Source organism: Neovison vison, chromosome 6 (genome assembly GCF_020171115.1).
Source record: "Neovison vison isolate M4711 chromosome 6, ASM_NN_V1, whole genome shotgun sequence".
In the NCBI taxonomy this organism is placed as follows: Eukaryota; Metazoa; Chordata; class Mammalia; order Carnivora; family Mustelidae; genus Neogale; species Neogale vison.
This window is the reverse complement of record NC_058096.1, coordinates 209,075,248-209,090,294: the sequence shown is the minus strand read 5'-3', so window position 1 is coordinate 209,090,294 and position 15,047 is coordinate 209,075,248. Positions and strand designations below refer to the sequence as shown.

Below are 15,047 nucleotides of genomic sequence, written 5' to 3'. Positions count from 1 at the left end.
TCACTGACACTCTGCTTATAAAAACAGAAAACCAGGGCTCCTGGGTGGCTCAGTGGGCTAAGGGCCTTACTTTGCCTCAGCTTATGATCTCAGGGTCCTGGAACTGAGTGCTGCATTGGGCTCCTTGCTCAGTGGAGGAGCCTGCATCTCCTTCTCCTTCTGCCCGTCCCCCTGCTCATGTTCTCTCTCTCTCTCTCTCTTAAATAAATCAGCAAAATCTTAAAAAAATAAAATAAATAAAGACAAAAGACTGGAAACAATCCACCAGAAAGGGGCTGGTGAAATATGACATGGTGTGCCCATGGCAAAGGAATATTATGCAGCTGTCAAAAAGGAAGACAGCCCCCATATGTTACGATCTGGAGTGAGCACAAGATGGACAAAATCACAAAAAGTGAACAAAATCAAGACGCATGTGAGACCCTTCCTATCCTGTATACTATGGTTAGGCTCCTGCTGTGTAAAAAAGGAAGGTACATACATTTGTAAACTTGTACGTGTATTGAACAGCTCAGGAACAATGCACAAGAAACCACGGCTGCTTCTGGGACAAAGCCTGGCCTCAGAGGTGGACGGGGGTGTGCCTCTGTCTACATAGCCCTTCGTTCTCTTGAAATTTTTTACCGTGTCCAGGTGTTTTGGAAGCACAGTCTTGAAACTCTTTGACTATTAAAAGCACATACACATCCCCAGAACAAATATGAGCACAGCACTCAGTAAGTGTTGCTTTTTGTTTTTTTAAAAAAGATTTTATTTATTTATTTATTTATTTGACAGCGCGAGATCACAAGTAGGCAGAGAGGCAGGCAGAGAGAAGGAAGCAGGCTCCCTGCTGAGCAGAGAGCCCGATGCAGAGGACCTGAGATCATGGCCTGAGCTGAAGGCAGAGGCTTAACCCACTGAGCCACCCAGGTGCCCCCTGCTTGTTTTGTTTTAAGTGAAAGGACATGTCTGTCTCTGAGGGAACTAGCAAAAGCTGTTTTCAGGAGTCCCATTGCGTGCAGGAGTTATTACTGTGCACAGGTGACAGGAGCCAGGCTCTATGGTCAGGCTACCTGGGCTGCCATCTTAGCATCACGACCTACCAGCTGGGTAACCCTGGGCAAGTGACTTCACCTGCCTGTGCCCCTCAATACAGGGGTCTTTGTGGGGATACTTGGCTTGAGGACGGAGGGGCAAAAGGCTAGCAGTTTTCCTCAAGAATACCTCCTCAATTTACATTTTCTCAGGAGAAAGCAGCTTAGTTTTTATTTAACTTATTTTTTAAAAGATTTTATTAATTATTTGACAGAGTGAGAGAGAGCACAAGCAGGGGGAGCAGCAGAGGGAGAGGAAGAAGCAGGCTCCCAACTGAGCAGGGAGCCTGATGAGGGGCTCAATCCCAGGATCCTGGGATCATGACCTTGACCTGCCCAATGGACTGAGCCACCCAGGCGCCCCCAGCTTAGTTTTTATGGCTCAAACTTTATTTCATCCATCACAATTCTTTCTGGCCAGTGTCCATCGAGGAAACAGACCAACAGAACATTTAAAACAAAATGATACTCAGAAGGTCTCGACGTACATTGCAAATACAATAGGAGGAGTGTCAGGGTCTGGGGGAGATACCCCAGGCGTCAGCTGGGGGGGGTGCCAGCAAGTTACTACACACAAAGCAGCTGTCCGCAGAGAACCACATAAATGGTTGGCCCTCCAGAAGTGATGTCTTCTGTCTTTTACACTGAACGGAATCAGCTGTTCATTATAGATGGGTGTCTTTCTGTTTCATTATGTTTTTGGAAACGGCTGGGGGTTTGGGTTTTTATAGTTTTTCCCATAAGAAATAATGAGACATAGGGCATCAGTTAGTGTTTTCATGCAGAATGCCTGGTTTTAAAGAATGAGTCAGGGGTGTGTGGGTGGTTTATTTGGTTAAGCATCTGCCTTCAGCTCAGGTTGTGATCCCGGGGTCCTGGAATTGAGCCCCACATTAGGCTCCCTGCTCACTAGGGACTCTGCTTCTCCCTCTGCCTCTGGCTCCTTCTCTCTCTCTCTCTCCATGAATAGCTCAATAAAATCTTTAAAAAAATTTAGAGAATGAATTCCTGATGGTAAGTGAGACATGCTTACATATAAAATACTCAGAAGGGTGGCTGGCCCAGAACAGATGCTTCATATGTGTTAGCTATGACAAGTAGTAGTTAGTGATTTTAAAACATGATGTGCTGATTACAAAACCAAGGCTACAGGGAGGTGAGGTAGGAAACTTGGCTCTCCTGGCCTGCTTGTCAAGAACGTTGCCAGCTGCCTGGGAGAAGGTGAAGGGCTAATTACAAGGCTGTCGGAAGTGGTTTGAAATAATTTGATTGTGGGATAATTTTTATAATTTAAAATGATAATTAAAGGGTATGAACTTTTCTTAATCAGGCAGGTGGAGAGCCTTAGCTGTGAGTCTTTCATAGCAGGGGTCTGTCACCGCCCCCCCCAACTGCCCCACCCACCTTGAGCTCAATCCCGAGTCCCTCCAACAAGTAAACTCCACCCCCTCCTCTATCCAAACCCAAGTCAGCTCTGCTGCGCAGAATCCCAGGTGAGGCTTGTGTTATAAGCCAAGGGATTCAGTTCTGGGTTTTTTTTTTTTTTTTTTTTTTTTAAGATTTTATTTATTAGAGAGAGGGAGTGTGTGCAAGTAGGGACAAGGGGCAGAGGGAGAGGGAGAAGCAGACTCCCATGGAGCAGAGAGCCCACTGCTGTGGGGCTTGATCCTAGGACCCTGGGGTCATGACCTGAGCTGAAAGCAGACGCTTAACGGACTGAGCCACCCAGGTGTCCCTGGTTTTTTTTTGTTTGGTTTGGTTGGTTTTTGGCAATGACAACAAAAATTCACTGCCGGATTATTAGTACCATCTAGCTGGGATACCCCTAAGATTCTTAGAACATTGTTCACACCCTGCTTGCTGAACTAGAGGGAGGAAAAGCCTTCTTCTCTGGATGTTACTGAGAGAGTGAGGACAGCCTACGAGTGTGGGAATCAGCCGCTCGCACACGTTGGCTGGAACGCACACCAGGACCATAGAACGAGCTCGCCACAGGGCCACGGGGGAGGACGGATCCACCTGAACATTTTCTCTACTCTTCATGCCAGCAATTTTATTTCCAGGGTTTCAGTCAGAATCATCGAGAAAGTACAGAACAACATAGTGAACAAGAACACATTCTCAGACATATCCAAATGAGCTAATCCAGCTTATAATGTTTTATAACCCCGACAACGCAAGGATAACATCATTTCACGTAGCATAGAATCTGTGCTGTGTGATTTTTTAAAAGATTTTTTTTAAAGATTTTATTTATGTATTTGAGAGAGAGAGAGAGGGAGAGAGAGAGAGAAAGAGAGGGAGGGAGAGTACAGAGGGAGAATGAAAGGGAGAAGCAACTCTCCCCTGAGCAAAGAGCCTGACGTGAGGCTCCATCCCAGGACCCTGTGATCACGGCCTGAGCCGAAGGCAGAGCCTTAACCAACCGAGCCACTCAGTCATCCCTGGGCTGTGTAATTTTTAATATCTTTTCACTGAACGGACCTATCAGAATTGACATAAGCCGTCCCCTATAGTTGGACATGTTCTGTTTTTTAGCAGGAAAAGTGGAAAGCAACTTAAATGTCCAATGGGACTGATGAAAGCCATACACTGGTTGGTTCCATGTTTGGTTTTACACACACACACACACACACACACACACACACACACAATCAGATTGCACCAAAATGACCAAGGTAGTTTGCTCATATTAATTTTTTTTCATGTTGGTTGTATTTATTATCAGTGTTTCTACAATGACTATTTATTACTTGTAACATTTTAATTGGTGTTTTCCACTTTCTTCCGCTACCTTGAGAGCCTGGGAGAACCCCCAGAAGAGAGCGTGTGTGGGGGCAGGGTACAGACTTCACAGACAAAATGGCAGCATCTGAGGTGAACGCTGAGCCTGATGGCCCAGCACTAGAGCAGCCCCCTACGGTCTGCAGAACAGCCCTCTGTGACCCTAAGTCATAAAAATCTGTGAGGGCGAGGAAGAATCCTCAGTCCTGCCAGTTACACATTCCAGACAACAGCCGCCAGCTCCTCACTTGAATCTGAAGAATGGTGAACACATATACTCATCGGGTGTCAGTGAACACATTGTTCGATGACTCTCACAGTTCTGGCAAAAAACAATGGCGGCAAGAATGGGGTCACTGACCCAGACTCTGGTATCTCAGCAGTTCTTGGGACTGGGGGAGGGGCAGAGGGAGAGGGAGAGGGAGAAGCAGGCTCCCTGCTGAGCAAGAAGCTGGATGTGGAACTCGATCCCAGGACTCCGGGATCATGACCTGAGCTAAAGGCAGATTCTTAATGACTGAGCCACCCAGGTGCCCCAGAGTTCAGAGATTTAAAAAACAAATTCGAGGTGTCTCCATCTTTTCCGGACAGACTCCAGTAACTCAGGGGCCCCTACCCGTTAGGCCACTCCTAAGACTTCAGGCAAAGCAGCTTTAACTCTGCAACAGGTCTAAGCTCCAAGACACAGTCCTCAGTTCAGCCCTGAGAGGTGGCCGCACAGAGCCAGTTCTGGGCACCCCAGGAAGGATTTAAGAAAGTGAGGTAGGAAGTTGCTCAGCTTCCTGGTATTCACACCTGAGCCATGAGACAGGGCTCCGAGTCATGAACTTCCTGGAAAGAAGGGATTCTACTGGAACTACCAGAAACCAAAATGGCCCCCTCTCCAGGCCGCAGGAGAAATCAGATGCATTAACAGAGGCCAGTTCAGGCCAGCATATCACCCTCCTCATGACTAATGAGTTGATTTACACCGTATTCTTACTGGAGGAGTTCTGGGTATCACAGACAATGCAAAACATCTCAAACAATTCCCATTTCCATACAGCCCCCAAGTGTGATGGGACACGCATTTTTCTCACACATATTTGCACACATTTTCACTCACAAAATCACTCTATTCTTAAACTGACTTTTTTTCTAAAGGAAATCTGGAGAATTCAGTCTGACAGTAAATGTGTTTAACAGCAAATATGCATACATGTGCAAGGTTTCCAATGAGGTCTTAAAACATTCTATGAACCCCGCAGCAAATGTCTCCCGATGCTGTTGGAGGAAGAAACCAGGAAGCTTTCCTGTGGGTTTGTAACGGTGGCATTCGCCAGAACGCCAAAGTTCACGGCACCAGCTTGGCTCCATTCCTTAACTTAATTCACACGAATCCACCTACCTGCCAAATACAAACCCCCCTTAGTTGCGGCAAAGAATAACCACAGACCAGCTGTGCTAGTTTGAGAAATGCCTCCAGTCAAGTTCGTACAGGAAGACACCTACTTATTTCTGGTTTTGATAGTTGCAGGACCCGAAGGACACCTCCCCGCAGGCACAGGCCACTCTCAGAGGCTGGGGGAGGTGGCGGTCCCTGCCCCCAACCGGAACAACTGGAAAGTCACACTTCTCTGGAACGCCCCCTCGCCGACCCCCTTGGGCGGTCAAAGTGCAGACTCTACCCAGGGGCGCGAGGAGTGGGGCTGCGGCGCTTCCGTGGCACCGATGCCTGGCGGCCTTCTCCAGCCTGGCGCTTTCATTTTCAAATGAATATTCCCGAACCTCGGGAGAGCTAGAATGCAGCGTGCGGGCCCGGACAAGGGTGATCCGGTGGGCCATCGGGCGCCAAACCACAGTTTTCTTGCACCTTCTCCCTGGCCCAGGCGAGGAGGCGGAGGGTGATCTGGAGGGGATAGTTCCCTCCCCACGCCCAGCCCCGGCGCCCCCAACTGAGCACCCGCGTGAGGCCCCCGGTGCGCAGCAGTTCCTGGGACTCGGCCGGGGCGCGCTCTTACTTTCTCCTGCGCGGTGGGCACGGGGCTCATCCCCCCCGACGGCCGGACTCCCCCCTCGGGGACACTACCAGGTACCGCGCCCAGGACGAGGTCGCTCGGAACTCAGGAGGGCACGGCCACCTGGCCCGACGCCGCGCGCCCTGGAACCGGGCAGTTCCGGGGATCCCGCGCCGTCGGTGCATCCCGACTGCGTCGCCCCCGACTCGAATCGGCAACCTCCTTACCCGGGAGTCCCTCGGCGCCGCTGCACCCTCCGACAGGACCCTCCTTGCAGGTAACCAACACCACTCCGCGCCACCCGCTGCTGCCACACCGCACTCACCCGCTCCGCGCGGCAGGAGCACGGCACCCAGCAGCTGGACCCCCAGCAGCGCGATTGTGACCCAGCAGTTCTGGACGGCCATGGCTCCGGGGCGCCTCGGCCTCGGTGGGGGAAATCGGCTGTGGCCGGTGGCTCGGAACGGCGGCCGTGGGCGCCGGAGCCTGGCACCGGCTGCGCTGCGCTCCGCCCCGGCTAGCTCACCTGCGTGCGGGTGCGCCGTCCCGGGCTCCGCCCTGCGCCCGGGAGCCGGGGCTGGCCCGGCCTGTCCCCTCCTCTGTCCCCTCCTCCCCTTCCTGCTGCAGCGCCGGCCCCTCCCTCCCAGGGTGCTGGGACTTGTTGCCACTTTCCCGGGCTAGTCTTCCCGCCCCGGGCCGAGGGTGAACAACCCTTCTTTTCTACCCGCGCGAACGTCGCCCTTGGGGAAGCCAATCAACTTTCTCTTCACTGTCCCGGCGACAGGAAAGCCCTTGTGAGCCCTGTTTTGCAAAGGAATTATATTTGTGGGTCACGCAAGCCCAGATTTCTTTCTTTCTTTCTTTCTTTTTTAAAAGATTTTATTATTTATTTGACAGACAGATCACAAGTAGGCAGAGAGGCAGGCAGAGAAAGAGGAGGAAGCAGGCTCCCTGCCGAGCAGAGAGCCCGATGCGGGGCTCGATCCCAGGATCCTGGGATCATGACCTGAGCCGAAGGCAGAGGCTTTAACCACTGAGCCACCCAGGCGCCCCAAGCCCAGATTTCTTATGGTCTCCTGCCCGATTGCGCTGCGGAGACTGTGTCGGCGGCCTCAGGCACTTTACCTGCAGCATGTCTAAAGCTCGCAGCACCCCTTCACGTTACAGAGGAGACGCACTGCCCAAGGCCAGTTAGGAATTTACAGAGAGGCAGGGTTTCACAGCGCAGAAGGGTTTTCCATGATCGGCGTTGCTTTGAAGAAGGAATGAATGAGTGAATGAATGATGGAGGCTGGAAAAGGCCAAGAGACGAAATCTGAACATGTCCACAAGGGCACCTTCCTTGATTTGTGTGTGGAGTAGTATATGTGTGGTCTGGGAACGAAGCGTCCAAGCCCGTCTGGGGCTTTGAATTGTGGGCACTGGGCTGCCTGTGTGGTTCCAGTGTCTGGCTTCCCTGCTCCTGTGGGTTTTCCTTCCACCCCATAGGCCACACAGCAAGCCTAGGGGCACAGGATCCCAGGGAAAGGCAATAGATGATTCAGGGATTCGGTGGGCAGATGAGGGGTCTGCCAGAATGACTCCATGGGGCCCCCTGGGGCTACCTGTGGCTGTGGACAGTCAGAAGGTGGGCCAACGTCACCCAGAGCAGCCTAGGGGGACTGGGACAAGAACCAGAGTGCATTCAAGAGCTACTGTCCAGCCCCAATTTCTGTCTAATTCTTGGGAGCCCTGAACATCTCCAGCAGCCCCTGTGCTCCTTGTGCCCTGGGTGAGAAGTCATCTCTTAGGAGCTTCTTGCCCTTCCTGCTTTGTGTCTTCTCTGATGAGAATCAAGCAAATTCTGCCCCCCGGGGAACCCACGCTCCATGAGGAAGGCAGAGATGTCCAGACTGAGGTTATGACCCAGCCTGTCCTCTCGCTCGAAGGGCCCAGACTGTGGGCTCACACGGACCTCAGAGCTCATCTTCAGTTCTACTGCCCTCCTCAGGCAGATCAGTGGAGAAACTGAGGCCTAGAGGGAAGGAGGAAGATGAGAAAAGTAGGGAGACTCTTGGTTCTCCCCACTGAACTGAAGGCAAGCTCATCAAAAGAAAGAAATCTGGGGCGCCTGGGTGGCTCAGTGGGTTAAGCCTCTGCCTTCAGCACGGGTCATGATCTCGGGGTCCTGGGATCGAGCCCCGCATTGGTCTCTCTGCTCAGCAAGGAGTCTGCTTCCCCCCCACCCCACCTGCCTCTCTGCCTACTTGTGATCTCTCTCTGTCAAATAAATAAATAAAATCTTAAAAAAAAAAAAGAAATCTTGAGAAAAATCTAAACACCCTTTTAGTTTATCTTTTTTTGTTTATTTGAGAGAGAGAGAGTGTGTGTGCATGCATGTGTGGATGCAAGCAAGGAGGGGCAGAGAGAGAGGGAGGAAGAATCTGAAGAGGACTCTGCCTTGAGCGTGGAGCCCCACACAAAGCTTGATATCACGACTGTGAGATCACGACCAGAGCCCTAACCAAGAGTCTGATGCTCAATCCACTGAGCCACCCAGGAGTTCCAATACCCTTTAAAAATGTTTATGCTGACCTAGAAAATGAAAGCAGATTTTGTCTGTTTTCCTAATTTTAAGCGAGGATACACACCCCAGCATCTTTTCCTTGTATTCACAGCACCATTGTTTCCCACATATGATAATAATAATAATAATAATAATAATAGAGTGGCAGTGTGTTGAATTAAAAATATCAGAATTACTGCTTGACAAGTTTAAGCCCAAGGAACAAGTTATTTCATTACTGTCTTCTTTCTCTGAAGCTGGCTTAACTGTCTTCCCTGGGATAGTGACACCAACTTTCTGTAAATGATGTGCAAGTCAGTGCATCTCAGATGTGGAGGACTGGCAATGGTCCCGGACAGCAGCAGCAGTGGCAGCAAAGGGAAAGAGGTGAGGAAAGCAGGGAGGCCGTCCTACGTCCTCTGCATGACAACCCAGTTACGTAGTTTAAGTCAAGATGCCTTGAGGTAATGTCTTGGTTCTTGGAGTAGAATATGAGCAAAGCCATGCCAAGCTATGGAAATGTTTTGTCTTACAAATGTAGCTGAACGGAAGGAGCCAGTTTTACAAGGTTATTTCTGAGCTGGAAAGAAATGCAGGCAGCCACTGTCTAGTGACAGAGAAAAATGACAGATGGATGGGTGAGTTTTAAAACAAATTATTCCATCTAATTTTGACCCTCTGGAAGCCCTACAAAAGCTACAAAATAGAGCTTTTAAAAAGATGGAAGTGCAAAAAGAGGGAGAACAGAGAGAAGACAGCAGCAAGATTCTCTTGGAAGCTGGAAAGTGAGACAAGCAATAATTGCCTTAGGAGCCTCAAAGGAGGAAAACTCTAAGCCAGAAGAGGGGGAAATTGAGAAACAGAATGATTTATACCATGGAATTCTCAAAACTAAAAAATAAAGCAAAAACCCTTAAAAAATCCACAAAAAACCCATAATATAAAAACAACTTAGGAACTGGTAGCATAAGATAAGGAATGGGACTGTAGAGGTAGGACTAAAGGAAAGAAAACTGGGAGAAAACTACCCCAGAAGTGTTATAATTGTATCATTGGAACCTTTCCTCCATTCCTCCTGGCTGGGCCACTGCAGCTTTACATCAGCAGAAGTCTGAAGTGTTTTCTGGAGCGGTTAAAACCGAGATCTGGATCAGGATTGGCAGAGATAGTTGAAAGCCTAGGACTCGTCCTGAAAAAACAGGTAGATAAAAGGAGCATATGCATTCTGAATGCTGACCTCCCCACCTGCCCGTCCCCATCTTGCTTCCCAGAATGCAGTTAGAGGGCTTTATCATTCATACTGGAGTTGGAGTCTTCTCTTGAGGCTCTGACCAACCCAAGAGGAAAGGGCTAAAGATGGGGACATTTGTCCTCATCAGCAGGATAACCAGAGCACAGGCATGAGGGTCCCAGGTGATAGCTGCCACCAACTCAGCTTTTTAAGCTCTCTTTTAAATATGATGAGACACTTAGGATCTCCAGACATCTGAGGAAAGCTTCTAACATGATAGAATCAAAATCAACCAACTAGCCAAATGCAAAAAAAGCACTTGGGGGAAAGCAACTGTATAAGGAGAAGAAAACAAAACAAAGCAAAACAAAAGCAATTACTAGCTTCCTTAGAGAGATAGCAGGCAACATTATATCTATGAAGCAGCAATACAATGTTAGGAAACATGAAGTTTCAGGGATCCACAAAAGAGTTCTTGGAAATTACCCATACAAAAAACAATAGTTGATATTAACAAATAAATAGAAAACTTGGAAGATTTCCTAGAAAGTAAAACAAAAGGACAAAAAGAAAAAAAATAGGAGAGAAAAATTAAGAAATTAGAGATCCAGTTCAGGAGATCCAATATCTGAGTAATTTCCCCAATAATGACGATGCTCTTTCTCTAAGAAAAGAGAACAAATGAAACAGAGAAGACATCACCAGTGATATAATTCAAGACATCCCCCAGCTCTGCATGACATGGGTTTCTAGATTTAAGGACTATGAAGTGTCCTGTACAATGGCTCACATCAAGGCACAGAAACCTATGAACCAAGAGAAGATTCCATAACTTCCAGAGGCAAGAATTGGGTCTCATGCAAAAGAACAGAAATCAAATGGGTTTGAGTTTCTCAAAGTAGCCCTGGAAGCTAGAAGACAATGAAGCAATACCTTAAATGCTGAAGGTTTAATAAATTACAATCAAGAATTCTACACCCAGCTATGCTACCAATTAAGTATAAGGTAGAAAAAGGGCACTTTTAGATATCCAAGATCTAAGATAAACAAAATAAACAACCACAAACATCAAACTTCCACACACCTTAGAAAGAAAAGATTCTATTATTTTTAAGTAATCTCTACAGCCAATGTGGATTTTGAACTCACAACCTCAAGATCAAGAGTCACATGCTCTACCGACTGAGCCAACCAGGGTCAACACTGTGCCCCTCCCACACACCTTTTTTCAGGAAAATACTGTGTTCCAGAAGAAGAAGAAACACAGGTGTGCCTGAGTGGCTCAGTCAGTTAAGTGTCTGCCTTCAGTTCAGGTCAGGATGCCAGGGTCCTGGGATCGAGCTCTACGTAGGTCACCCTGCTCAGCAGGGGAGTCTGCTTCTCCCTCTTCCGCTGTCCCTGCTTGTGCTCTCTCTTTTGCTCACTCTCTTTCTCTCGCAAATAAATAAGTAAAATCTTTCTTTTTAAAGAAAAAATATATAAAACAGAGAGATGAGTGGATGCAGTTTTGTGGAGCAGAGCTTAATCATCTTAAGAAAGAGAACACAGAGATATAAGCAAAATCGGTGGTGAAAAATGACTATTTATTTAGCACAAGGAAAGAAGTCACCACAAATTACAAAGTTGAAAAAAATGGAAAAATACGGCCAACATCAAGAGATCCAGCAAAATAATCTGGTGTCTTTATTATGGACTCACAGGTACAGCCTGATATCATTCATTTCCTTCAGTCCTTTTGCTTCCTTGATGCAATGTTTGTGCTTTCTTCCGGAAATGCCAGACTTCATCACGACAAAATGCATCAGCTAAGCTAAGATACTATCTTGATTTACTGTGATGAATTCACACAGAAATGCTCACTGTTCATAGAAACACTACACTATTGTGCCGTACATACAGGAATTCTTACAAATTCTATTTGTGTGATTCCTATTAAATATAAAGAACAAAGCAATATGATGCATTTTTAAGCTTACCTGCTGCATAATCCATTTATTCTTTTTTTTTTTTTTAAGATTTTATTCATTTATTTGACGGAGAGAGACACAGTGAGAGAGGGAACAGAAGCAGGGGGAGCGGGAGAGGGAGAAGCATGCTTCCCGCCAAGCAGGAAGCCCGATGCAGGGTTTGATCCCAGGACCCTGGGATCATGACCCAAGCTGAAGGCAGACGCTTGACCACTGAGCCACCCAGGCACCCTGAATCATTTATTCTTGACAGAAACAAACAAACAAACCACCTTTTCATTTTTTGATAAGGCATAATGAAAACTGAATATTCTACTTAAAATTTTGGTTTTGATGATTGGAAGAATTTTCCAGAGATGGGCTTCTGTCTCTGCTCATGTCAGACTTGACCCCTCCTCCACTCTCCACATACTTCCAGTTGGGCACTGTCAGGCAGGTTCATCATGGGACACCACCTCTGACCTTATTGCTTTTGGTCACCTCACCTGTTGAGTCAGCAAGTAGGTGGGAGTATTCCCGGAAGTCACTACTACATGAGGGTAAGTAATGATTTAACTGTACAGGGAAGTGACTTTGAATCAGTTACATTGTATTTCGACAAACCCTAATTAAATGTATCTCTGATTCAACTTTTCCTTAGCCAGATCCCTAAATGGCCACAGCCACTCAGTGCTACATTGCATCGGGGGAAGTGAGGTGAGGGGGTGTTGTAGGGGAGAATGTTTTTTGCGGTTGAGATATGTGCCTTTGCAATTTGTGCAGGAAACCTCTGACCAGGTGAGCACAAGCCCTTGGAAGGGCTTTCAGCTTTCTTCACTTCATGATCTATTTTCCTGGGGACACAGGAAGCCCTAGATTCAGCAGGAAGGAGAGGCAGGAAATCCCCAGGGCAATGTGCTCCAGGCTTTGAGAGCCCCGAGTTGAGTGCCGACTAAGTCAGGTTGTAAAATGCATGGCCCAGGATGGTGGGGGTCCCTCCCAAGGGAACAAGATGGACAGAACGGAGTCAAATGGAGCGTCACCCTTATGGATGAGAGCCTCAAATACAAATGGTGTTTGAGAGCAGACCCAAGTGATTCACCCCCAAAAAGAACCTGACCTAAGTGGGTGAAATTCAATGACTCAGCGACTACCAATATGGATTCTGCAATCAGACGTCCTGGGTTCAAATACGGATTCTGTTCTTTACTGGCATGTACCACTCTCTGTGTGCCTCAGTTTCCTTATCTGTGCACTGGGGCTGTGAGGGGGCATCCTTCCTATCATGAAACCGTGCATATGATATGTGTCCACGGCAGTGTATGGCACACGGGGAATGTGCAGTGAAGCTGGCTGAGATGGCCTTAGCCGTGGGGTGTGGCAGGAAAGTGAGTTTCTGCTGGGTGGGAGTGGAAGCCATGGGGGTGGAAGAGAGAGTTCTGGAAAGAGGGGTCTGGAGACCAACATCCTCATGGTCTCGTTCAAGCGGGAAAGTGTCAGTTCCCCAAGGCAGGAAGCTGTCTCTGCTTTCCTCATCTCAGTACCCGCCCCCTCGCCCCCAAAACAGCGCTTGGTACCTAATCAGCGCTCAACAAATAGTTGAGGAGTGAATGGATTCGTCGAGCCAATGAATGCATGGCTTGCCCTGCAAACCCAGCCAGCTGAGCCTGGGGAGCTCCTGGAAACTGGGACCCTGAAAGGATGAATGCACCGTTCACTGGGAAGAGGGGTGGTGTCCCTGGCTTCCAGAATGAGGCCATTGTGGCTCCCGCCAGGTGTCTGGCAGCAGCCGTGGCCTTGTGGGATTGACCAGGGTCTGGTGTGCCAGGACATCATCTGGTGTGAACGGAGGGTGGGAGGAACGTCTGTCTGAATCAGGCAGTTTCTCTGAGACTTTGCTTTCCAGACGATGAAGTCAGTTAACAAAGTGGAGATTCTTCCGGGGCACAAACGGCCCCTACTGTAATTGCAACACCCACTACTGTTTCAGGGAGAAAACCGCCCAGGCACAGTTTGGGCAGAAGCCCCTTTGTGAGTCTTGAAACAGAGGAGTCTTCTGTGGTCTTGGGATAAGATGGGTGTTTCGTTGAGGGGGTGGGGGTGGGGGATGACTTAGCTGGCCAAGAGATTTGCTCAAGAGTAACCACGTGGTACAATTTCAGTCCAAGGATGAGTAAGACAAAGAAGGAAAAATCCTTGAGGAGAAGCAGGTAGTCATGGGGTTGCGGACGGGGGTGCTGAGTGATCTCAGGTCCATGACATGCCTCAGGGACTCACAAGCAGGCAGCAAGGGAAATTGTTGCGCTCACCCTGGAGCTACCTGAAGCCCAGGGATACAAATTCTGTTATCCACCTTCACCACCACCACCATCCCCCGCCACCATCCTGGAACCTAGGAGGTCAAGGTGAATGTCAGGTGGCAGAAAGAGAGGAGTCCAGACCTGGAGGCTATGCTCCCTTCTACTCCCTTCAAGCTTGTGCAAGTGGTTCCTTGTAAGTCACTTGCCTGCAGGGTGAAGAAAGGGACCCTGCCCTTCCTTGGCGAGCACCACCCTCGGATATGACCCATACCCCCGTCAAGCCTGTGCCTGCCAGTCTTGCTTCTTTCTTTTCTACATTTCTGCTTGGAGTTTCAGAGGGGAAGGGCCTTTGTAAATGCTTTCAGGGATTTTCTTCCCCTTGGAGAGGGGATGGAGTCATATAATCATTGAGCTGGAGGCCTTGAAGCTCCTCTGGCTTTTACCTCCTGCTGGATGGTGTCTCAGAGAGGGGGAATGCCACCAATCACCCAGCAAGTGACCTTCAGAGCAGAGAAGCCACATGTCCATCCAGGAGCCCATGAGTTCTTCCTAAAGAACCCTGGTTCAGCTCTGCCAGCACTTGGGGCTGGCCAGCATCCTTCTTCCCTCTGCCTGCAGTCACCGTGCTGCCTGCCGCCTGCTCCTGACCCTCAGCCCTTTGCAGTTTGGCTTCCACCTGCACCCCTGCCCCCAGTCCTCTGCAAAAACTTTCCTCCTCAGAATGGCCAAAGCCCTTCCCCTTGGTCCCATCAGGTCTGGGGACAGGAAGATGGCTTCAGAAGGAAGAAGGAGGTAGGGAAGTGTTATGGGCTGAGGCTCTGCTGCCTCAGTTTCTGCTGCCTTGTCCAGGACTAGTTCAGGAGCTAAGACTGTGGGGGGCTAAGGCTGGGCTGATCAGGCCAGGACAAGCTAAGACAGGGTTAGCCAAACAACACGGAAGCCATTGGCCAATGTCCTTGCCTGCAGTACCCCCCAACCCCCCCCAACCACTTACTGGGCTAAGAATCTAATCCACATGTACTCCCCTGAGAAGACTCTTCTACTCTGTCTCATGCACACATGGGCTCTGTCCCTCTTTGATCTGCCATCAGGGAAACTGAGACTGGCCTCTTTGTCTTTGTCACTGTAATTTTTTGTCTTATGTAAAACTTTAAAAATGTGCAAAATA

General features: G+C 48.8%; 1 protein-coding gene across 2 annotated transcripts in view; it reads right to left on the bottom strand.

Annotated features, from left to right (window-relative positions):
• The window catches only part of CDCP1 (CUB domain containing protein 1), a 58,350-nt gene extending 51,949 nt beyond the window's left edge, over window positions 1-6,401 (bottom strand). Inside the window, exon 1 of one of the 2 annotated variants that reach the window (XM_044253746.1) lies at window positions 6,384-6,401. Coding sequence is in view for 1 of the 2 variants with exons in the window: in XM_044253745.1 (XP_044109680.1) it covers window positions 6,183-6,264 (82 nt within the window). In the remaining variant the exon portion in view is untranslated. The other variant, XM_044253745.1, reaches the window with a different exon arrangement.
• Window positions 6,402-15,047: the final 8,646 nt, after the last annotated feature.